The sequence below is a fragment of the Myxocyprinus asiaticus genome, chromosome 43, assembly GCF_019703515.2.
Source record: "Myxocyprinus asiaticus isolate MX2 ecotype Aquarium Trade chromosome 43, UBuf_Myxa_2, whole genome shotgun sequence".
In the NCBI taxonomy this organism is placed as follows: domain Eukaryota; kingdom Metazoa; phylum Chordata; class Actinopteri; order Cypriniformes; family Catostomidae; genus Myxocyprinus; species Myxocyprinus asiaticus.
The window spans coordinates 37,417,692-37,443,788 of NC_059386.1; the positions used below are offsets into that span (position 1 = coordinate 37,417,692).

Sequence of the window (26,097 nt, forward strand, 5' to 3'; positions counted from 1 at the left end):
CACCCTCTCTTTCTCTCACTCACTCACTCTCTCTCTCACTCACTCACTCACTCTCTCTTTCTCTCACTCACTCTCTCTCTCTCTCTCTCACTCACTCAGTCACTCTCTCTCTCTCACTCTCACTCACTCACTCACTCTCACTCTCTCACTCAGTCACTCTGTCTTTCACTCACTCTCTCACTCACTCACTCACTCACACTCTCTCTCTCTCTCTCTCTCTCACTCACTCACTCAGTCACTCTCTCTCACTCACTCACACAGATAATGACAAGACAAATAATAATAATAAAACAGTAACAAATAACAATAAAAACAGAATTAAAATAAGGTGTCAGGTAATGAATAAAATAAAATAAAAACTATAATAACAATATACACTATACAATATAAAATAAAATAAGCATTTAACAAGATATTATGAACATAAGATAATAAAAATACTGTGACTGAAGTATATTAAGGCAGTGATTGGTTTCTGAATTTAGCTGCACTGATGCATGATTGTCCTCCCCCAGTAACACCTGCATTTGATCTGTTTCTGCTGAACTGGAGAACTGTGGCATGAGAGTTCAGTTTCTCCCAGTGAAGGAGAAAGTGTGTCTCTGTCACAGTGAGCACAGACTCGTTCATGTTTGTTTTCTATGGCCAGACTGTGATCACTGAGTGTATTTGGTGAGGATTCGTCTCTGTTTTGGATCTCTTACAGTGTGGAGATATTCTGCTAGATTATACGTATAACATTCCAGTTTGCTTTGGTTTTTACTTTCATTTTCCCAATGGTCCAAATATGAATTTGTGCTTTCTTTTATGATTTGGTTTATTGTGATTTGGTTTTGTTCAGCAGTGCTGGTCTGAAACTGGTGTTTGTTAGTTGTTAGTGTGTTTGTGAGTTTCAGAGTCAGCTGACAAAGGGGACTGGTTTTAGGCTTCAGCTCTTGGGTTTTAAGGGCTTCATGTTGCAGTGTGTTAGGGGAACTTGAATTTAGGTGTGTCCAGAATTTAAGGGATGATTTTTCAATATGTATAATTAGAGGGTATCTGCCTAGTTCGGCCCGGCATGCATTAGTAGGTGTTCTTCTCTGAACTCTTCGAATGTTTCTACAGAATTCTGCATGCGGGGGTTCTATGGGGTGTTTGTCCCATCTAGAGTAATCTGCCAGACAGAGTGGACCCCAAACCTCACATCCGTACATAATAATAATGTCTATTTGGGTAAATTTGCCCTTAATAGCATAGAATGCTCTTCTAGCTTTCTCTTTTAGTGCATTCACTGCCAGACCAAACCCCCCTGAAGCACTGATTTTAAGACCGAGGTAGTCGTAGTGTAGGGTGTGTTCTATTGCAGTGTTTCCCAGAGTGAATGTGTATCTGGTTTCCTGTAATCTGTCTTTTTTCTGGAAGATCATAATTTTAGTTTTTTTCAGATGGACTGTCATGGCCCAGTTCTGACAGTAGTTCTCCAGCAGGTCCAGGTGCTGCTGTAGTCCTTGTGCAGTAGCTGACAGCAGCACCAGATCATCTGCATAGAGAAGAACTTCAGAATTATTTCGAGTAAGACCGGGTGTTGCAGATTGTTCCAGTAGCACTGCTAACTCATTCATGTAAAAGATGAACAGAGTTGGACTCAAACTGCAGTCCTGTCTCACTCCACGCCCTTGAGTGAAGAATTCTGTTCTTTTATTGACAATTTTAACTCCGCACCTGTTGTCCGAATACATAGATTTGATAGTGTCATACGTTTTACCCCCAATGCAGGATTGCAGAATTTTATAATATAGACCATCATGCCAAATGGAATCAAATGCTTTTTTAAAATCAACAGAACATGCATAAATTTTGCCTTTGCTTTTTTGATGAACGTGCTGGTTGACTATCGTGTGTAGCGTGTGAATGTGGTCGATGGTGCGGTGGTTTGGTAGAAATCCAATCTGACTCTTACTCAAGACATTGTGTTTGATAAGGAAGGCCTGTATCTCTCTCTCTCTCTCTCTCTCTCTGTAAACTGGCTCCTGTTTTAATCTCAGTAGCTCATTATAAATAGGATTTTGTTTCGTTATTATGATTACAATTCTCGTCATAACAATTTAAGTGAAAATGTACATGATTTTGTGAATGTCTTAGTATTTGTTATTTTAATGACAGCGTGCATATGAACCTGATGATCATGTTCTCACGCATGATTTGAGAATGTTCTAAAGAGCTTCAATCCAACCGTCTGTACAAAGAGTTCATATGATCAGTGACATTCATTTACTGACATACGATTATTCACCTAGGAACAGTGCAGAATCTGAAGTATTTCTTCTTCATTTTATGTCATAACTTGGTCTTAAACACCTAAAACAGTTTAACCCTCCTATGGTATTGAAAAATGACACCTCCCTTTGGTATTCGCGGTCATTTTTGACCGCAAGTGTCAGATGTGTAACCCTTTTTTTTTTCTTTTTTTTTTTTATGATGATGATAATAATAGTATTTCTTAATCCATGAAGTAAGAACAATAAAATTATGTATTTCCTTTGGGATTTTATACTATTTTGATCTTATTTACATGTACATTTCTCAATTTTACCATTCATTTGCATATACAAATAAGCAAAAAGAACCTACACTTCTATAAGTTGAAACATGAAGGAAATATGAGAATGTGACATAAATTGGAGGCAGATTGAAAACAAAATATAAATAACACGATTTGAACATCAATGTCATGTCAGTAACAGCCAGTAGATGACTGTAGACACATACTGTGCAGTCTGATGACTTGTAACCTAATTTAATATTTTATCACAAGATATGCATTTAGATATATATTTAGACATTATCAAACGATTATTTGTCAAAGTTTAGCATTTTAAATGGATTTGAAGTGTCAGTTTTTGCAGTTAATGTCATTATGCTTGCAATCAGACCTGACCATGGTGTTACAAAGAGAAGACACAGAATAAGCATTCTTCTACCAATCATTTATTTCAAACTTATACCACGGGTCTGTTGAATGCTTGATTCTGATTGATTGACGGATGTTCTAAGGTGTGCAATTATTTTTCAAGGAAATTCACGGCTATAAAGTAGTTCCAGGTCTTGACCGCATAACGGTTCCATATCATAAACAAAGACATTGGTTAAAGTAAATCAGTTATGTATGTCAAACAATGTCTATAATATACTACATTTATTTACATTTCAGTTGAAATGCTCCCTCGTCTCCCCCACACTTACACACGCTCACACACATACACAGACACACACTGAGACTTGTGTCACGACCAACAAATAGAGCTGCACCCCCCATGACTTTTTCATGTCTGCAAATTCTAGGCACAGGGTGACTACTTTGAAGATGCTAAAATATAACACAGTTTTGATTTATTTTGGATTTTGTTTAGTCACAACTTAATTCCCATAGTTCCATTTATGTTATTCCATAGTTTCGATGACTTTACTATTATTCTAAAATGTGAAGAAAAAAATTATAATAAAGAATGAGTGTTTCAAAACTTTTGACTGGTAGTGTATTTCTCCCTAATCAGTCTCACATAGCTACAATGGAAAGCACCACGCTAACCACGCTAACCCTCCCTCCCCCCCTCTCTCTCTCGCTCATACACACACATGCACACACACACACACACACACACACACACACACGCAAACACACACTTCTTTGTTACTCCAATGCCAAAAAGCAGCGCATCCTCCGTTGCTTGTTCTAAAGTGACATTTTCGAAGTAGCAGTGAAGGCTTGAGTTGTATCAAAGCAAGATACACTTGATCAATAAAACTTCTATATTATCTGAAATATCTGTGGGAAACACCCTCACGCTCCCCCTCCCCCTCTCTTAAGCTCTCACACACGTGGACACACATACATATACGCATTACATACACACTTGAAAAACAGAGCTGTCATGTCAGCGCACACCTGCATCTCAGTAGGGTTAAAAGCAGTTGTTAAGGTTTACGATGAAAATATGGTGACACTCGCTGCTGCTGAGAAGTGCTTAAACTTACATCTTAGCAATTTTGAAGCGATGTTACTTCTGACGAGAGCTGCAAATAAAGGTAATCCCACAGTTGATCGCTCTCTGTTTCTGAGCTTCTCACTTTCAATCCCTCAAAAACAAACACACACACAATCTCTTACACACACGCACAAACACACTAACTTGTTACTCCAGTAAGTGCTCCAGTAAAGCAGTGCAAGCCTTGCTATCCTCCGTTGCTAGTTCTAAAGTGACGTTTTCAAACTAGCAATGAAGGCTTGAGATGTATCAGAGCAAGACGCTGAATCCGTGACAGAAGAAAGTAGTTCCACTCACAACAGCATTTTAGGGACAAAAAACAGAAAATGTCCCTGAACGATGTCTTAAGGTGTGGTAACCGAGGTACAAGCGGAATAATTGATTTATTGGAAAATAATGCACACCCAAGGGGGTAATGCGGTCACAACAGGACCGGAGTCAATTATTCCTTACATAAAAATGTAATAACTCAAAGTAAATGCATAATAATGCCAAGAAAATGAACATCAAGAAACAGAAATGAACTGAAAAATTCTGAAAATTTCAGTTTCAAACTTTCTATAGTAAAAATTTATTTTGCAAACGTGTGTGTTCTGCATTGTGAGTGTGTTATCATCTCACCCCTTCATTTCTGAGTGTGTGTAAGTGTGTTTGTGTGTGAGTGTGTGTGTATGTTTTGCACTGAGGATGTTTTAGAGTCTCACCCTGTAATTTCTGTCTGGTTTTTCTTTTCTGCATTGTGGCTGATTTATTGATTGTATTTGACAGATAAAAAATAGCTCTTTTTTTTTTTTGTCTTTCCAGTTCATTTTCAATGGTTGGTCTTGACCGCGAATACCAAAGGTTGCTTTTTGTTTTTTACAACTACTTAGACTTATTGAATCAAGCCCAATTTTATTTATTTATTTATTTGTTTTTTATGTTCAGATGGAAAATGGAGGAAATGTCACCAAGTCTTGTACTGCTCAGTTAAAGGAAACCATTTTTATTAAATGAGGAAAAATGTTTTTGGTCAAAAATGACCGAATACCATAGGAGGGTAAAAAAATATCCAACAGTAGAGAGTGCTGCAAAAGTGGGGTATAAAGTTCCAAGGCCAGTTAAAGGTAAAAATTAGTCCAAAACAGCAAAATACCCATGACACTCTTATTACATGAAAAAGCTTTTATTATCACTTGGCTGGATACAAAAAGTTTAAATTCTCCCAAAGCATTTTAACTTGTTGTGTGTACACTTTTCCTGAGCGACCACTGGGCGGTACCATGATGACTGTGTTCTGGTTCCGGTCTCCTTAAGAATCAATGTAAAGACTACCGGAAAGAGCGATCCAAATGGAAAACAACAACCATTTTACATTTTAGCTGGAGTAAAAATTTGTTCAGTTTCAACTTGTGCAGTCGTTGGCTGTCATAGCAACTCGAAGTAGTTCAAGATATCAACGTAACTTATCGATCGGGCCTAGGGTTGCCACTCCTCCAGTAAAATACGGGATTGTCACGTATTTAAAGAAGAAATGACGTGTCCCGTATCAAATGAATACGAGATGCAATTTGCTCCGTATTTAAGCTGGTCCGATGGCATCATGGCGAAATCATTAAAGATCCTTAATTACCTTAATAATCTTTGGAACTAGGTGGGTAAGGGACCGTCCGAAAACAGCAGCTAGCTTTCGTCATGAATCGTGGAACACTTACACTTTCAGGAAATATTTGGAGACATCCATTTGATAATAAAGGTATTTTTAATGTAATTAGAGAGCTAAGATCATGGGTTTGATTCCCAGGGAACACATAAACTGATACGATGCAGGCATAAATTTAGACAGGGATGAAATGGACACGTCCCGATCAACTTTCAGACAATCGGAAATGTCCCAACCAACATTTGGGCAATTTTACCACACAGAAAAAACTTTAAATGTAATCTTCGTTTTTATTTTCATTTTAACAACTATTAAAGGTGCTTAGTATCATTATTAATGTGTACATTATTGTCCTACTTTTTAAGATTGTCACCTTTTAAGATGCTGGTACAACCCCCAATAAAAGTTTTATTTTTTACATTAGAGAAGAACATCGGAATAGATTGCAAAATAATATTTTGTCAATAAAATAAGCCAATTGTGATTAAAAAAAAGTAATTAGTAGTTGCATGCTAAGCCTAGAGCCTACTTTGTTTAGGAGGTCTACTTTTTCAGATAAAATGTAAGTAAATAAACAATATGAGAAAAGATTATGTGGGAGTTGGAAAGTAGAAAGTGGGGAAAAATGTCACTGCTCCATTCTCCCTACAATTTGTCTATTTTGTGATGTCATTTTGCACATGTAAATTGTTTATTTACCCTTTGTTTAGATTTCCATTTGTTTAATGCTGGATAATACTGAACATTTTACCGAATGTCTCTTCATTTCTCTTGGATTTTATTTTCTCGAGGTAAATCTTCTTGAAAAAGATAACATTTGATTTTGACCCATTAACCTTTGGTTTATCACATCGCATATCACTGCATATTATCGCTTATCACATTTTTTTTCCTCCTAAACGTGAAGCCCTAGTGGTCAGTTCTTTATTTGTTTATTCTTTAGAATTTTTTTATTTTTTAAAGGCTAATATTTGGATTTAAATACAATGTATACCTTGAGTCAGTGGTGGATTTAGGCATGGGTGACATGGGCAGTTGCCCAGGGCGGCATCTTGAGGGGGGGGCGGCATAAGGCACCCACACAGACACACACCCCCCCACCCCCTCGTCAACAACTTTGGGGGCATGTTGAAGCGGGTTTTGCCCAGGGCGCCATACAAGCTAGAACCGCTACTGCCTTGAGTGCACCGTATGTCGCTTTGGATAAAAGCATCTTTCTAATGGATGATGTAAATGTCGGCTACACATCACAAACAAGCTGAGACCTGTGTTCCTGAATGACTTTATTGCTGTTTTATACAAAAGTAAATCAATAAAGTGCCTATATGTTCAACTTTATATTGTCCCGCTTAGCAACATGATAAACAAAACTGTTATTCAACTTTTAACCCTTAAACAGGCAACGTGCAGCACATGATACATACTCTTGAGGTTATAGAGGGTATGAGAGAGTTTCTCACCCAATCTTATCATTTATCATAGTTGGGTCCAGTGTTGGGTAAGTTCCTCTAAAAAAGTAATTAATTACTAACTACTAATTACATCTTCTACAGTGTAATTAGATTACTGTACTAATTACTCTGTCTGAAAAGTAATTGCATTACTTATTACTAATTACAGATAGACGTGTAATCTTTCAAATAAATCATATAAAATCAAATAAATTATTCATGAACTGGCCAAAGAATTTAAGGGGGCAGTATGTGGGTCATATGACTTGGTTTTCTGTGATCGTTAAGTCTGACCTAAAACCAACATGGAACATAAATTCTTCTCCCTGCCCAGTAGGGGGCGATATGCATGAAGAATGTGAATCGCCAAAAACACAAGAAGTGGAGATTGACTGAGCAGGGAGGAGAATTTATAGTAAAAAAGGACTTAAATATTAATCTGTTGCTCACCCACACCTATCATATCACTTCTGAAGACATGGATTAAACCACTGGAGTCAACTTAAGTGATTCTTCACCACAGACAGTGACATAAAAAGTTCTGCAATATAAAGTTTCAATTGTATTATAAAAGTACGAACCAAGACAGAGATTTAAACGTTTTGGCAATAAAACAAAAACTAAACTAAACAGAAAAACCAGTGATATGAATCCGCAATAGTGGCTGGTTGAACTGATGAATGATTATGAGCAGAAATGTTCTGCCAGTTTGGATCATTATACAGCTTAAATAACAAAGAAATACATTTAAAAAGCCTTTAATGCACAGTTATACATCCATGCAAACACGGTGATATTATTGTTTGGGATGATAATGAAAGGAATTGCACAAATCGGGTTTAATAAACACAATAGTGGCGGGCTAAAGTGACTATCCAATATGAGTGGAAATTTTCTGCCAGTTGGGATCAAGGTCAGTAGACAGCTGTAATAACAAATAAATACAGACAAAATGGCTTAATGCATAAGGTTAGATTCATATGAACAAATTGATATTATTGTTTGGGAGTGATAATGAAAGGAATATTGCAAAAATCAGGTTATTAAATGCAATAGCGGCGGGCAAAACCGACCAACCAGTATGAGTGGAAATTGGGATCACAGTCTTTAGACTGCTTTAATGGTTAGTAAGTTCCATAAAATGGCTTTAATGCATAAGATTAGATCCACGAGAATAATTATAATTCCTTGGAGTGACAGCAGAAGGAAAGGAGCAAAATTCAGAGCTTTGTAAATAGATTGAAGAGATGAAAAATCCTCATAAATCTGACAGCTGTCAATGGTTCCAGCCATTTGCCAAAGTGGCTGATCACATGACCTGCCACTAGAGGGCTTCCTCCTATCAGTACGGTCTGGCAGATCTTCTAAGCTGCCACTGCCATCACCCCATCTGCCAGTGATTGGTGGCAGGTCAGGTGATCCGCCAGTGGCGGCTTCTGCCTGCCAGTTAAAGATTTAACCCCTTCTCTCCGGACATTCACAACTCGGGAAAATATGATTTATTTTGCCATGGAGCTGTAGATGGGGGAGCACCACTGCTATAAAACGGTGCATGGAACTGCCATTTCACATGGGGGTTGTACTTGCTTGTTTTGATTATTGGGGAGGTTACGTCCCCCCCATCCCCCCTGGAACCAAAAGCCTAACCGCCCTTGATGAGGGTGCATGTAAGCGTGGCCAATTTTACACAAAGTGAGCAATGGACATGTCTGTGATTGGTTGATGCTCCATCTCTGCAAACAACTTGTTTTGACCTCAGTGGAATGCTGTAATTGACACTTTTCACTATAAGTTGATTGTAGCAGCTGTTATTGTAATCTCCTAAAACTCTATTTCCATGTTTACATTAGATGAATCACAAATTGTGGCCTTATCCCAAATGTAATGTGCCTTTCATGCTTATATACACACGGGACCGACACAGCGCTCACAACAGACGTGTTTAAAGACACCTGAAACAGCTGCTGCACATACATTCACACAAGAATACTAATCAACCATTCTGACATATCACACAGATTTAAATATTATCAGACATGTTTTAAAACCAAGACATGATTGTGATGGGAGAGAGACAAAGGTTGACAGGCAGAGAGAGAGAGAGAGAGAGACAGGCTGTTTTGAATGTTTGAAGCTGTGCAGTGTTTCCAGTAAAACAGTTTACACTGTTGCCGTAGTCTCGCTCACATTCCGACCCGTGTGAGAGCACAGTGAAATCCAAACTGCTGGAAAACTTGCCTTAAAAAAGACTCAAACATTAGCGTGCTATTATTAGACTCGTGTTCTGTTTGTGAGCGGCTCTTAAAGTGGAACGGGATGTCCCACAGGCTCACTGTCCTCTCGTAAAGACGGGAATGTCTGTGTGTGTTCAACGTGAAAACATGTGGATTGGTATCAGCATGCACTGTGAGCTCTTAGATTCTCTTCCAAAACATTTTTGTGACAGTGGTCAAATCACCTGGTTACATCTGAAGAACAATCATTCTTGGGTCTATGACGTGACTTACATTTTTTGTCCAGGTCTATTAGGTTATTCAAAAATAAATAAAAAATGCAATTCACACATTCACACCTCTTCTATGATGAACATGTTTTCAGTTTCTGAGTTGAACGTCATTTAGATTTCTTAAAGTAAAAAATGTCACGTGGTGTAACCGTCCAGAGTAGAGGTAGAGCGATATATCGGTTTTACCGATTAATCGGTGGCAATAGTTGCTTTTTAGAACTATCACTTATCTGCAAAAAATCTGTTTCAATAGTTGGCGATAGTTTTTTCATAATTTAGTCATTTCAAAATAAGAGTCCAGTGTGTTTCAGGCTTGTTTATACTTAAAAGTCCCGTGTTATGCATCAAATCTGAATTTTTTCTGGTTATTATTGGGATTTTGGTTGAACAAAAACTGCATTTGGGATTTTATTCATTTTGGACTCTTTGTCTTTGCTCGCCATAATAAAGAAAGAATAAGATTTCTTTATTATTATTATTATAATTCTATGAATCAATTAAAAAAACTATTGGCCGATTAATCATTTATCATCCTTTCCCACCACCTTAGTTATCGGTATCTGTAAAATCCACTATCGGTCGACCTCTAGTCTGGAGACAATAAAAATAAATCAAAGTCTCATTAAAAGCTGAAATTCTTGAAAAAAATTAATGTTGGCATGGGAGGTACAGAATAATTTTTTTATTGTTTCTCAAAAAAAAATAAAAAATAATAATAATATAAGCAGTGAAACATTTTAGTTAAAATATAATTAATATTTGAAAAACTTTTGTCCACCAAATCAAAGTCATGTGGTGTAACTAACATGTAGGTAGCAATTTTATTGTCATGTGACAAATAAATATATAAATAAATAAAGGGCCCTTCAGACCCTCAAGACTGTGAGAAGTTTTTAAAAATCTGATATTTTGACATTTTTATGAAAAGGCACATTTTGTTCAGGTCATGTGGTGTAACCATGAGAAAACTTGATATTCTTGGCTGAAAAATTCATTATATTTGTAAAAAGAAAATATTAAAATACCTTTTAATTGATGGTTACGGCACATGACACTTTTTTTTTTTTATCCCCTTTTCTCCCAATTTGGAATGCCCAATTCCCACTACTTAGTAGGTCCTCGTGGTGGTGCGGTTACTCACCTCAATCCGGGTGGCAGAGGACAAGTCTCAGTTGTCTCCGCTTCTGAGACCGTCAATCCGTGCATCTTATCATGTGACTCATTGTGCATGACACCGCGGAGACTCACAGCATGTGGAGGCTCATGCTACTCTCCACGATCCACACACAACTCACCACACGCCCCATTGAGAGCGAGAACCACTAATCACGACCACGAGGAGGTTACCCCATGTGACTCTACCCTCCCTAGCAACCGGGCCAATTTGGTTGCTTAGGAGACCTGGCTGGAGTCACTCAGCACGCCCTTGATTCGAACTCGCGACTCCAGGTGTGACAGTCAGCGTCAATACTCACTGAGATACCCAGACCCCCCACATGACACTTTTTAGTTTTTGTTGTTGTTTTGTTTTTGTAGAAAATGCTTTAAATGCTTTTCAGACATTTATGAAACCAACATGAACACAAATATTAAATTTCTATGAACTTGACACATTTGCTTTAAACTAGATTTTTAAAAGATTTCTCATTTGTATCACCTCGGACAACCTCATTTGTCAATGGCTCACTTATTATGAAATAAGAGCTTTTTCTGTCACTCTTGTTACCAATTGCAGATTAGTTCACATCAGGGCTGTGACAGTAGGATTGGATTTTTATATATATATTTCACCTCAATAAGCACAGACTTTGATATTTGGTTTTTGTCTGTGTGGTCAGAGCATCACATTATTGTTAGTCTCTTATGCATTTGCAAGTTTAGTTGTAATCCAGTTATTAAATCATGATGCATTTCTATGTATTGAACCATGAGTCTGTGACATATATCAAAATGTGTCACATAATGAGCTAGTTAGACATACCCAGCCCTACTACATTTGCATTTATTCATTTGGTTTTTATCTAAAGTAAATCGAAGTGCACTGAAGGTATACTTTTTTCCAGGGTTCCATCCTTTCACTCATTTTCCACTTTTTGAACAGTAAATTTCCATTACTTTTCCATTACTCAATTATGATTTACTTAATAAGGATTTGTAAACATAATTTTATAGAGATTGCACTCTAAAAGAGCCATTTTTAGTAGAGGTCAACCGATAGTGGGTTTTGCCAATACCGATAAGTAAGGTGGTGGAAAAGGCAGATAACCGATAAATTGGCTGATTTTAAAATCGATTTATAGAATGTAAAAAAATTACACTTAGACTTTCCTTACCATGACGGCACATACACAGTGGCTATAAAAGTTCAAAATGAAAAATATCCCAGATGCTGTTTATTGTTCAACCAAAATCCCAATAATAACCAGAAAAAATGAAGATTTGGTGCATAATGCAGGACTTTTAACAATAAACGAGCCCAAAACACACCAGGGACTCTTATTTTGAAATGACGGAGACGTGGCTCCGTTATGATGCTCTATGATAGATTATACACAGCAAATTCCCACGAGGTGTCAGTGATTGTTTTTATTTTATCGGCACCGATTAATCGTGTAAACCGATATATCGGTCTACCTCTAGTATCTAGACTATGAAACGTTTAGAGTCGAGCATAACAAGAAACATTTATATTCACTGTATACATTTCAATGACAGTTTTGATTATTTCTCCAGGCCTGGAATTCACAATTTTAAAATTCCCTGATATTTCCAGGTTTTCAATGACTGTGAGAACTTTGATTTTATCAATATGTGTGTTCCCTGTGATTCGAATCCATGACCTTGATGTCGTTAGCACGTTCTCTACCAAGTGATCTACAGAAACGCATCTCTGACCTCCAATCACAGCTCAGAGGTCTTATCTTCTCCCAACCAATCATTTCACTGTTTACCTGTTATCACTGTTGATGTCATCTGCTCTCTCACCAATCACAGCAGAGCCTCTGGTCAGACAGGTGAAGAAGACACGCATCAGCAGAGATGACTTTGACATCTTGAAGGTGATTGGCCGAGGAACATTCAGCGAGGTAAGATGATTGGTGGTGTTTGGCATATGAATAAGTATGGAGGTAAATACTCATAAACACTCATGTATTGTGTGTCTACAGGTGGCACTAGCCAGAATGCGTCACACAAAGCAGATTTATGCGCTGAAAATAATGAACAAGTGGGACATGCTGAAGCGTGGAGAGGTACACCAAAAAACTAGTGTTTATACTCTTTAAAAAAAGAAATGTACCTTTTATGATGTCATTCAATCATAATATAAACCCATAATTCACTGCTGTTCAGACGGCATGTTATCAGGAGGAGAGAGAGGTTTTACTGAAGGGAGATCGTCGCTGGATCACTGAGCTGCATTACGCTTTCCAGGATGACAATTATCTCGTATGTGTCGCCCTACACTTCCACACGCATTACACAGACTGTTGATATTAAATAGAAAACATAACCCATAAAAATAGAAAATCTCTTAACTCTGTAGAAAATGTAAAGAAATTAAACATTTCTTGATCTTCTGAGATAAGAATTCATTGCACTACGAAAACCAGTTTTAGGTGTAATCTGATTACGAAGTAGCTACTGCAATCTAATTACTTTTAGATTACAGTAATTTATTACATTTTACATATTTGTAATCAGATTGCAGTTACTGACTTTTGAATTTAATTACTTGGGTTGCACATATTTCTAAAATAATATTCATGTAGAAAATATTTAAAACATATGTACATCTGTTTGCATTTTCTGTGAAAGCTGAAGGGCATACTTCAGCTAATGAGTCATTATAATGAGAAACGTGTGATGCTGAGAGCTTGATTTCAATTCGAAAAACGAACAAGGATGAAATATAGACATTCATTGAGTGGAAAAAACATATTTTATTTTCTGTGAAAAGTGTTTTAGAAAGTAATTGAAAAGTAAATTCATCAGTAATGTTGTTACTTTTTGGCAAAGAAATCAGTAAAGTAATCTGATTACAATTTTAGAGAAGTAATTAGTAAATTGTAGTCCATTACTTTTTTAAGTAACTTAACCCAACACTGATGAAAACATAATGTAACTTTCAGAGCTCAAAACTTCCTCTGCAGTCCAAAAACAAGTTTTAACCCTCTTGTGGTTTTCGGGTCATTTTTGACCCATTCTGATATTGTCTCTTTAATAACAATGGTATCCTTTATCTGAGCAGTACAAGACTTGGTGACTTTTCCTACACTAGCTATCTAAACACACACACACCTATAAATCTGGACTTGATTCGATAAATCTATGTGGTCGTTAAGCGACACTTGTGGTGTTCGGGTCAAAATTGACCCGCCATAGTAAATGAATGGGAAATACTAAAATATGGAGATTTTTTTATTTTGATTTGTCAAATAAAAATCAATAAAACATCCAAAATGCAGAAAACACGCACACACATACAGGTTTGTTTTTATTATATTAGTGATCTCCCTAAACCTAAACCTAACCATCACACAAACATGTGCACATCACTAGATTTAAAGATCAACATCATCTGACCCAGTAAAGAGCTTTTTTCTTTTTCTTTTTTTTTTTTTTACTGATGAGGACATTTGGCCCTCACAATTGTAGACAAACCTGTCTATATATACCAAACATACCACACAGGTCGAAGTCTGAGTCTGACCCCCGTGTGACAAAGTTTATGCTGGAATTTTGATGTTTGATGTCTGAAATAAATGACAGGTATTTTCTCTGTAACACAATCAGATTTGACTGTAACAGCATGGTCAGGTTTGACCGCATATTGGAGCATCATTGTAAAATCTGACACTTCTACACAAGTGGGTTAGAAAAAATGCTACAGTTTGACAAATAATAGTTTTTAAGAATGTCTAAATATATATCAAATGTGTAACTTGTGATAATATGTAAGTTTGTTACAACATTGGCTTTTAGATATCAGCCAACGCATAGAGCACTGAGGCCATAGTTATTTCATGTAATTGTTTTTTTCATTCCAGCAGATGTCACCAGAGACCCCAATGCATGACAAATTGTGATGTTTTGACACTCTTTCAAATAAATTTTAAATAAATGCACAACTTTAGTGTTTTTACTTTAGTAAAATTTGTGTTTTTACATATCTTTAAAAAAAAAAAAAATAAATAAAATATTACATGTATGTTCGGGTCATTTTTGAACTGCAAACTCCATGAGTGTGACACAAACGTACACTGCACAAGGGTTAAAAAAAAAAAAGTCATTCTGAAATCTTTGGATTCATGGTTTATTTTCAACAAGATTCCTGATTATTTCAGTCTGATCTAACAGGTTTCAGCACAGATTGTTTTATGAATCTGTTACAATTTAATGCAGCTGCACAAATAGGCTGTTTTTGAAGGATCTATATTGAACCCGACTACAAACCCGCAGCTCGTGTGTAAACGCAGCAAAGCTCTGAAACTCATTTCACATGGAGCAGCAACAGTTATTTAAAGACAAAATTATGATTGTTTGTGGGCAAAAATATTATTCTAACATTTTAAATGTACCTGAGAGGAAATATATATATACTGTATATATATAAATGTATGACCTGACCCCTTTAAATTTAATAACAGCACTGTCCATCTTCTTATCTATCTGTACATGTCTCTCCATTCAGATCATTTCTCCTCTCTTTTTTGTAGTATCTAGTGATGGATTACTATGTCGGTGGAGATTTTTTGACGTTGTTGAGTAAGTTTGGTGATCGAATCCCGGAGGAAATGGCTCAGTTTTATCTGGCTGAGATGGTGATGGCCATCGATTCTGTTCACAGACTGGGTTATGTACACAGGTAACATTACTAGTTCTCTAATCCATCAGTCCTCTGTGTTTATGAGTGTATGAGATGTTCTGATCTGCAGTGCAGGATGGTTTAACATTTATATGCAGTGTGATATGATGTTTATGTGCTGTGATGTGTTGCGTTTAATGTTTGAACTACTTCCTGTAGAGACATAAAGCCTGATAACATCCTGTTGACGGCAGACGGTCATGTGAGATTGGGTGATTTTGGCTCGTGTCTCCGCCTGGAGGATGATGGACAGGTGATGTCAGCACAGAGCTGTTCACTTAAACCTGTTTGAACATCTTTTTAACCCTGGTTAAATACTGTATATTGTCTTATTGAATGCATCAACATAAGAAAGAATGGATTTATAACAACTTACACAGAGACTCATTATGCTTGTTTAATGAACGAGGCCCAATTTTATTAACCTTGTAAATATGCGAATACCCATTTACAAAACATGCATTTACAAACAGGTTTACAAATGCACAGTGTGAAATCTTGAAACCTGACACGGCAGGATTAATTGCTAACCCAGAGTAAATTATGAACAGTGTGAATTGGAATTTAAAAAAAAAAAAAGATGTTTCTCTATACTTGCTGTGCAAAACTTCAGTCGGGCAGATTTAACCCATGTGGCTGTGTATATTTCCTGTCACAGATTCACTCGTCTCTGGCCGTCGGCACTCCAGATTATCTCTCTCCAGAGATCCTGCGGGCACTGGAGGGTGCAGGCGGGTACGGCATCGAGTGTGACTGGTGGGCTCTGGGTGTGTGTGCGTACGAGATGCTGATAGGCAACACCCCGTTTTATGCAGAGTCAATTTCTGAGACCTACGCTAAAATCATACATTTCAAGGTAAGAGAGTGTTTTTGTGTGTTTTAGTCCATGTCTGTTCTCTTTGAGGTCATCTTGCTAGTGTACTCCTAAAAGTTAACAAATACAACATTTAGCGGATGTACACGTTTAAAATGTACAGTTGGAAAATAGATCAGAAGTACTGGTGACATCATCTTGCACTCAGGGGCGTATAAAATGTTTGTCCAATCAAATGTTGTGTAGAATGAGAATGTCCCTCCCCCAATATCACCTGCAACTGACCAGCAATGGCAAGTAGCTAATTATGATTCATGATGTAATCTAAAGGCACCAAAACCGAATTGTCCGCCGACAAGTCAAAGCTCTGATTTTTTTTTTTTTTTGCGATGAAAACTGACTGAACAATGAGATAAGAGCTTTTTGTAATTTTTCCAGAGTTGTTGCTGCTGCACATTCCAGTTATATTATCCAGGCATTAAAAACAGCAGTGAGGTTCGGCAATTTGTTTGGTCTAAGCTCGTATAATTTTTGCAAGGATAATATAACACAAAGTATTTCTGTAACATTTTTTTCCACCATGCACAAGAAACCCTGAATTCAATACAAATATGCAATAAGTAAATAAAGAAAAGACCACTAGGCTGTGTCTTCCTTGATATTATTTTTAAAGATTTGCATAATATTTTATACTATACCCGTTTTACTTAATGTACATTATTCCACATGTATTATATCACTGTACTTTATTTTATCCAGGCATTAAAAAGAGAGAAGCTGTGATCGGGAGTTCATTTGGAATATACTCGTAGCATAAATATGAAGACAGAAGACACAGCAACAGCGCTCTTTACTCACCTCACTCGCACAAAAAACACAGATTCTATATTCCTCAAAATGCATCATAAACATGGAAAGAACATAATTAAACAGACATGCCAAATTAGGTAAATAAATGCCTTAACTGCGTTAAATGTATTAATCTCATGCATTGACAGCAGATGCTTAAGGAGCCATGCACCAGAATAAATATTTGTAGAACGTCGCCACCTAATGTACAGGGGTGAAATTGTTTATCATTTTATTTGTTTTGGTTTAGATGTAAATAGACCTTTCATCTGCAATTCGTCTCGCAAATTCGTCACAGATTTGGTGTGAATAGGCCTTAAAGGCTATTGAAACTTCCTGTTTCAATAGGAAATGCATCAACACAGAAAAAGAAAACTCAGAGGTTTCATGGGGTCTTTAACTTCAGGTTTCTTTTTCTTTTTTTTTCTTTTTTTTTTGGGGAGTTTAATTGAAAACCGTACTGCTACAACCAGCTCCTGTGAACATGCATATGAAGACTGTAACTTTCAGAACTCAAAATGTCCATATCAGTCTAAAAAGAGCATTTATTGAAACTAAACTGACTTATTTTGAACTTTTGATGTTGTATGTTATAACCTCTTATAAAAGTAGAGAGAGATGGTGCATGAAAATGTGTCTCTCTGTCGTTACAGGATTATTTTGAGTTTCCTGAGTCGTGCTGTGATGTGTCTGAAGAGGCGCGTTCACTGATCACGGGTCTGATCTGTGACAGGACAGAGAGACTGGGCTCACACGGTTCTGCAGACTTCAGAAAACATCCGTTCTTCAGTGGTTTGGACTGGAGCTCTCTTCATCTGCTTCCTGCTCCATACCAGCCTGAAGTGTCCAATGCCACAGACACATCCAACTTTGATGTGCTGGATGACAGTCTCAGTGAGATGGTACCAGAACAGAACTTCGTGTAACAGTGTTTCGGGAAGCCAGTGTGATGTTCTGCATGACCCATAGTGTTTCTTTGTTTCAGGAGAGCTTGAGTGATGTCATGGAGAGCGCCCCGGTTGGAGTTCATCTGGCGTTTGTGGGTTACTCTTACACAGCCACCAGGTCAGCTCATCGTCATCTTCATCACCAAAATGATTTAGTTAGTTTTACTTATTTTGACCCTGCTTTACAACTGCAGAGAGACCGGTGCTCTGGACCGCAGCGGTGACATCATGATGGAGATCGACCAACAGCAGGAGAGAGATCATCTAAAACTGGTATGATGCTCAATCTGGATCTGGAGTAGAATGCATGATGTTTCTGGATCTCATCTTTTTGATCTTCATGAGTAATTTAGATCAGTGTTTCCCAACCTGTTTTGCCGTAAGTACCCCCACAGCACCATTAGTAAGACTGAAGTACCCCTTCATCGACACACAAACAAAGATGATAACCAGAGACTATATTATTTATCATTATTATCCTCCTGAGACCCTGAGCGTGACTGCTGTGTGCATTTTCCTTTCCCCTTTTTGATTTGTAACAAGTAGCACCTAATAAACATGCAAAAAAAAAATAAAAACTTTAGACCTTATAGTTTTCTTTAGTTTTCCTAATAATGTATGTCCTCATATGTGGACAGCGGGATTAAGTTGTGAAATTTTAAATAACACTAAACTATAAAAAGTCAGATTTTTTTCATCAAATAGTTTATGATGTTTCCAGGAGTGTTGATTATTCATGTTTTTGAGACGTTACAGACATTACATCAGAAATTAGCATAATTAATTCAGATTCAAAGTAATGTCCAGCATCATCCAATCACTGTCAATCATGTTAAAATAAAATGATACATTATAAATTCTGAATCTATGTACTGATTATCATTGTCACATGTCTGTCAAACATGTTGAGTGATCCAAACATCATCTGCAGCCTGAAACTGAACTTTTGATCAGATTTTAGGAGTGAATGCACTTAACTGCATAGAGAGCTATAGGATGCTCCCTTGCTCCCTGTTTAGTGAATGACTTAACCTCCAGTGTGCTGTCTGTCTGCACTGATCTCAGAACAGTTTGAAATGCACCTTATTTTCATCCTAACTCCATATAAAGTCTCTGAAAGACACATTTTCAGCTTTTGGATGAACCCATTTATTCTCAATGTGATAATGTACAGTAAATATAGGATATTTGAACTGAATCTGAGCTTACAGTCTTTGTGTTTAACAGCGTGTCGTTTTGCAATACATCACTCGAATTTAAAAAATGGTATTTCAGATGAAACTAGAGACTCTTTTGACTCAAACAGGTTTCAATGTAAAAACTTAACTAGATTTCTTATCAGATGTAGCTTTGTTGGTGTTTCTCCCAAAAACAAACTCCTCTGCAATCGTCAACATGTTGTTTGGTCACATGACTCATGAAGTTTAACCCTTTACTGACAGCACAGATTCTCCTGAACTGAGATCAGTCAGTTTAAATTAAATTAAATTATGCGTTGCGTTTAGCGAAGCCGAAAATACAATGTCCACATATGTGGATGTGGGGTCGCACAAGGTTGATGATCATAATCAATTGTATTTCAGGTATATTTTAGTTATAATGTCTCTTAGCTAATGATGTTAATCATACAGGGGACCTTTAACTTGGTACATTATGAAATAGTAATTTTACACATTTTATTTTATCATTAGTTTTCATCATTTTGGTCACATTTTAGCTTCCATGTATTCCATGTATTCCATCATTAAATATGATTGAAATTGCACATATTATAAAGCATAACTATGTTTTATTACATGTTTTATTTTTACATAATTTACATGTATCAATTTACAAGTATTTACATTGATATGTAGAACAAGAGCTAAAACGGGACTGTCTCTTTAAGAATAGCGGCAGTCCAGCCAGTGAGCGCATATTAATGAGAGAGAACATGCACGGTTTCTTCAGCGCATCAGTGCAAATGTTTTGCATGTTTTGATCAACAAACTGTAAAGAACAGAAAGGATATTAAAAGAGATATTATTCAGTGACAAATGGGTTGTGTTGATCGCTTCTTTGGACACACATTATACGGAACAACTTTTACTCTCAACATGCATTTAAAGGATCTCACTGCTGAACTTCGCATAGAGTAAAAGATCGATATCAGGATTGTTCGAATTTTATTATTTTTATTTTCATCCATACATGTGATTTTGTTAGGTTCAACATAGCAAAATCCAATTGTTTTCACAAACCCCTGGTTGGGAATCACTGATTTAGATCACTACTTCTCAATCTGGATTAAAAAATATGAATGTTGAATGTGGATTCACTCATTTAAATGTGAATGCTCCAGAATCAGGTGTTGCAGCTCAGAGACTCGATCTCTGCTGTGGTGACATCAGCACCAGAACTTTCTCCAGAACATAACAAACTAGACCGGACCAGCACTACAGAGATGGAGGAGAACGCGGCACACGCTGAAGATCTGCAGAGGTACATCAGCACTTCTCATCTGACCTGCTCTATCGGTCTCTGTCCTCCTACTGTTCATCTAGTTTACCTGCTCTATGTCATGCAGAACCATATGAGAGTTGATCCGATGTATCGGCCAATAAAAGCAATTATCAGACTTCAGCCGGTTGTGTAAAAAACTGGCGATGATCAAGGGCTGCTTTTTTCTGCCTGATCTCATGAACATTACGTCACCGTGGCAAAAAATTTTCAAAATGAAATTAGCTGCATCATTAGCATTTTTGCTGCAGTTTCCCAGTGAAATTTCCAGCGGGGGTGCCAAAAGCGAGTGAAATGTCCAGCCGAGGGGTGCCAAAAGGGAGTGAAATGTCCAGCGGGGGGGTGCCAAAAGCGAGTGAAATGTCCAGCAGGGGTGCCAAAAGCGAGTGAAATGTCCAGTGGAGGTGCCAAAAGCGAGTGAAATTTCCAGTGGGGGTGCCAAAAGCGAGTGAAATGTCCAGCGGGGGTGCCAAAAGCGAGTGAAATGTCCAGCGGGGGGGTGCCAAAAGCAAGTGAAATGTCCAGTGGGGGGTGCCAAAAGGGAGTGAAATGTCCAGCGGGGGGGTGCCAAAAGCGAGTGAAATGTCCAGCGGGAGGGTGCCAAAAGCGAGTGAAATGTCCAGTGGGGGGAGTGCCAAAAGGGAGTGAAATGTCCAGCGGGGGGGGTGCCAAAAGCGAGTGAAATGTCCAGCGGGAGGGTGCCAAAAGCGAGTGAAATGTCCAGCGGGGGTGCCAAAAGCGAGTGAAATGTCCAGGGGGGGTGCCAAAAGCGAGTGAAATGTCCAGCGGGGGTGCCAAAAGCGAGTGAAATGTCCAGTGGGGGGTGCGAAAAGCAAGTGAAATGTCCAACGGGGGTGCCAAAAGCGAGTGAAATGTCCAGTGGGGGGTGCCAAAAGTGAGTGAAATGTCCAGCGGGGTGCCAAAAGCGAGTGAAATGTCCAGCGGGGGTGCCAAAAGCGAGTGAAATGTCCAGCGGGGGTGCCAAAAGCGAGTGAAATGTCCAGCGGGGGTGCCAAAAGCGAGTGAAATGTCCAGCGGGGGTGCCAAAAGCAAGTGAAATGTCCAGTGGGGGGTGCCAAAAGCGAGTGAAATGTCCAGCGGGGGTGCCAAAAGCGAGTGAAATGTCCAGTGGGGGAGTGCCAAAAGGGAGTGAAATGTCCAGCGGGGGGGGGGTGCCAAAAGCGAGTGAAATGTCCAGCGGGAGGGTGCCAAAAGCGAGTGAAATGTCCAGCGGGGGTGCCAAAAGCGAGTGAAATGTCCAGGGGGGTGCCAAAAGCGAGTGAAATGTCCAGCGGGGGTGCCAAAAGCGAGTGAAATGTCCAGCGGGAGGGTGCGAAAAGCAAGTGAAATGTCCAACGGGGGTGCCAAAAGCGAGTGAAATGTCCAGTGGGGGTGCCAAAAGTGAGTGAAATGTCCAGCGGGGGTGCCAAAAGCGAGTGAAATGTCCAGCGGGGGGTGCCAAAAGCGAGTGAAATGTCCAGCGGGGGTGCCAAAAGCGAGTGAAATGTCCAGCGGGGGTGCCAAAAGCGAGTGAAATGTCCAGCGGGGGGTGCCAAAAGCAAGTGAAATGTCCAGTGGGGGGGGCCAAAAGGGAGTGAAATGTCCAGCGGGGGGTGCCAAAAGCGAGTGAAATGTCCAGTTGAGGTGCCAAAAGCGAGTGAAATGTCCAGTGGGGGTGCCAAAGCGAGTGAAATGTCCAGCGGGGTGCCAAAAGCGAGTGAAATGTCCAGCGGGGGTGCCAAAAGCAAGTGAAATGTCCAGTTGAGGTGCCAAAAGCGAGTGAAATGTCCAGGGGGGTGCCAAAAGCGAGTGAAATGTCCAGCGGGAGGGTGCCAAAAGCGAGTGAAATGTCCAGCGGGGTGCCAAAGCGAGTGAAATGTCCAGCGGGGGTGCCAAAAGCGAGTGAAATGTCCAGCGGGGGTGCCAAAAGCGAGTGAAATGTCCAGCGGGGGTGCCAAAAGCAAGTGAAATGTCCAGTGGGGGTGCCAAAAGCGAGTGAAATGTCCAGTGGGGGGTGCCAAAAGCGAGTGAAATGTCCAGCGGGGGTGCCAAAAGCGAGTGAAATGTCCAGCGGGGGGTGCCAAAAGCGAGTGAAATGTCCAGTGGGGGTGCCAAAAGCGAGTGAAATGTCCAGCGGGGGTGCCAAAAGCGAGTGAAATGTCCAGCGGGGGGTGCCAAAAGCAAGTGAAATGTCCAGTGGGGGGTGCCAAAAGCGAGTGAAATGTCCAGCGGGGGTGCCAAAAGCGAGTGAAATGTCCAGCGGGTGGGTGCCAAAAGCAAGTGAAATGTCCAGTGGGGGGGGTGCCAAAAGCGGGTGAAATGTCCAGTTGGGGGGTGCCAAAAGTGAGTGAAATGTCCAGCGGGGGTGCCAAAAGCGAGTGAAATGTCCAGCGGGTGGGTGCCAAAAGCAAGTGAAATGTCCAGTGGGGGGTGCCAAAAGCGAGTGAAATGTCCAGCGGGGGTGCCAAAAGCGAGTGAAATGTCCAGCGGGGGGGTGCCAAAAGCAAGTGAAATGTCCAGTGGGGGGGTGCCAAAAGCGGGTGAAATGTCCAGTGGGGGTGCCAAAAGCGAGTGAAATGTCCAGCGGGTGGGTGCCAAAAGCAAGTGAAATGTCCAGTGGGGGGGTGCCAAAAGCGAGTGAAATGTCCAGTGGAGGGGTGCCAAAAGCGAGTGAAATGTCCAGTGGGGGGGTGCCAAAAGTGAGTGAAATGTCCAGCGGGGGTGCCAAAAGCGAGTGAAATGTCCAGTGGGGGGGTGCCAAAAGCGAGTGAAATGTCCAGCGGGGGTGCCAAAAGCGAGTGAAATGTCCAGCGGGGGGCGCCAAAAGCGAGTGAAATGTCCAGCGGGGGGCGCCAAAAGCGAGTGAAATGGTGAGGTAATCAGACGAGGTTTTAGTTGCAAATATTAAATGAGTAAAACACATGTCCCGAACCTGAAGCTTTAACTTAAACCTAACCGATAGTGTTTTAAATGCAAATGAGAGGTAAATACAACAGACATCCTTACCCTAAACCAACACCTAAACCTGACCGATAGTGTCCTAAAATAAATGCAAAATGCAAAAAGTGTTTCGATATCATAACATAGCAGTGTGTGAGTAACAGAGTGAAATATAAGTGTTCATAAAGTCATAATCAGCTGTTGTACTCGTGATTTGTGTGTAAGTGAATAAAACACACAGTTGTTGTAGCGCCTCAAGTGTTCATTTCACCAGGAAACTGCAGCGAAATGTAAAACTCGGCATGTTAAACTCAGTTTGCAAAAATGTAGTTATAGTGACATTCATTCTATGACAACAGGTTGCAGTCATTATTTAGTGTAAAAATGTGTCAGACAATTAGCCTACAACTCTTGCTGTCACTGTGTGTGAAAGAAAATGTCTCTTGTGTGGAATTACTAAGAACTGTGTGACATTGACAGCAGTGTTGCAATTTGTAAGCTTCACACTGCTAGAATTTCACCAGGTGGAACTACTGTTAAAAAACAAAACACGACTCATTTGAATTATTTGCCTTAAACTCCTGAGACCCCGAGCGTGACTGCTGTGAGCATTTTCCATTCCCCTTTTTGATTTGTAACTAGTAGCACCTAATAAACATGCAAAAAACAACAAACAAAAAAAAAACATTACATCAGAAATGATCATAATTAATTCAGATTCAAAGTAATGTCCAGCATCATCCAATCACTGTCAACCATGTTAAAATAAAATGATACATTATAAATTCTGAATCTATGTACTGATTATCATTGTCACATGTCTGTCAAACATGTTGAGTGATCCAAACATCATCTGCAGCCTGAAACTGAACTTTTGATCAGATTTTAGGAGTGAATGCACTTAACTGCATAGAGAGCTATAGGATGCTCCCTTGCTCCCTATTTAGTGAATGACTTAACCTCCAGTGTGCTGTCTGTCTGCACTGGTCTCAGAACAGTTTCAAATGCACCTTATTTTCATCCTAACTCCATATAAAGCCTCTGAAAGCACACATTTTCAGCTTTTACATGAACCCATTTATTCTCAATGTGATAATGTACAGTAAATATAGGAATGCATTTACTAACGTTAATGAAGAGAATCGTATTGTACTGTGATAATAAAATAAAACAAAATGTATATTAAAATGAAATGAAATGACCCACAGATGTGTTAATGATTTATGTAACATGTTTTTCAACTTTTGAGGAAATGCGGTGCCAGTGTCCACATATGTGGACATCATGTTTATCGGCTCGCTGACGCACAAAAAATGGGTCTAATGATCATGTTTTGTCTTCTTCAGGCAGTTACAGAAAGCTGAACTGAGAAACAGAGAATTAGAACAGGAGATATCTGCACTACGAGAGGAGATTCACAGACTGACACCCAACAAAGACCAAAGTAAGACATGATACTGTCATCAGTGTGTGTGTTTGAAGCTTTGCCCTGAGAATAGTGATAAATATGTTGTCCAGGAATAGATCATATGACACGTGTTAGAACAACTGCTGACTGAATCTCTCCTCTTCAGTTTTCACCCTGGAAAGTTTCAAATAAAAAGCATTTGTCTGCTCTTGTTGAAGCTCTCTGTTTCTGTAGCTGCGAATCAATCACACATTTATCCTGCGGTCACGCATTGCTCACAGAACACACTGCAGTCAGAATGAAAATCACTGTGTGTGTGTGCGTGTCTGTGTGTTTGTTTCTGTGAGTGTGTGTGTTTGTGTGTGTGTTTGTTTCTGTGAGTGTGTGTGTTTGTGTGTGAGAGTATGTGTGTATGTGTGTGTGTGTGAGTATGTGTGTGTGTGTGTTTGTGTGTGAGAGTATGTGTGTGTGTGTGTTTGTATGTGAGAGTATGTGTGTGAGTATGTGTGTGTATGTGTGTGTGTGTGTGTGTGTGTGAGAGAGAGAGAGAGAAAGCGTGTGTGTGAGTATGTGTGTGTGTGTGTTTGTGTGTGAGAGTATGTGTGTGAGTATGTGTGTGAGTGTGTGTGTGAGTATGTGTGTGTGTGTGTGTGTGAGAGAGAGAGAGAGAAAGCGTGTGTGTGAGTGTGTGTGTGTGTGAGAGAGAGAAAGTGTGTGTGTGTGAGTATGTGTGTGAGTGTTTGTGTGTGTGAGTGTGTTGTATGTGTGTATGTGTGTGTGTGTGTGTGAGAGAGAGAAAGTGTGTGTGTGTGTGTGTGTGTGTGTGTGTGTGTGAGTATGTGTGTGAGTGTATGTGAGTGTGTGTGTTTCTGTGAGTGTGTCTGAGTGCGTGTGAGTGTGTGTTTTTGTGTGTGTCAGTGTGTGTTTGTTTCTGTGAGTGTGTGTGTGTGTGTGTGTGTTGTATGGGTCTGTTCTAATGGCTGTTTCTCCTCCAATCACAGAGCTGTGTTTGTGCCCACTGCTGCACTCTGTGCCCGTCCACTGTCTGGAACCCGCACGGGATGTAAGCTCGTGTCTCTTAGCACCCTTTATCTGTCCATGCGTCTGTGCATCAGTAGCATTGCACCTGTCACAACTGCTGTCACCTTCA

At 39.3% G+C, this 26,097-nt stretch overlaps 1 protein-coding gene across 3 annotated transcripts in view; it reads left to right on the top strand.

Annotated features, from left to right (window-relative positions):
- The window catches only part of LOC127433818 (myotonin-protein kinase-like), a 41,504-nt gene that overhangs the window by 10,862 nt on the left and 4,545 nt on the right, over positions 1-26,097 (top strand). Inside the window, exons 2-13 of one of the 3 annotated variants that reach the window (XM_051686061.1) lie at positions 12,619-12,710; positions 12,792-12,875; positions 12,976-13,071; positions 15,342-15,490; positions 15,650-15,743; positions 16,149-16,346; positions 17,807-18,055; positions 18,139-18,218; positions 18,295-18,373; positions 20,442-20,581; positions 24,886-24,983; positions 25,949-26,010. In XM_051686061.1, coding sequence (XP_051542021.1) covers positions 12,619-12,710; positions 12,792-12,875; positions 12,976-13,071; positions 15,342-15,490; positions 15,650-15,743; positions 16,149-16,346; positions 17,807-18,055; positions 18,139-18,218; positions 18,295-18,373; positions 20,442-20,581; positions 24,886-24,983; positions 25,949-26,010 — 1,421 coding nt within the window. The remainder of the gene's footprint in view (positions 1-12,618; positions 12,711-12,791; positions 12,876-12,975; positions 13,072-15,341; positions 15,491-15,649; positions 15,744-16,148; positions 16,347-17,806; positions 18,056-18,138; positions 18,219-18,294; positions 18,374-20,441; positions 20,582-24,885; positions 24,984-25,948; positions 26,011-26,097) is intronic. The other 2 variants (XM_051686062.1, XM_051686064.1) reach the window with 2 other exon arrangements.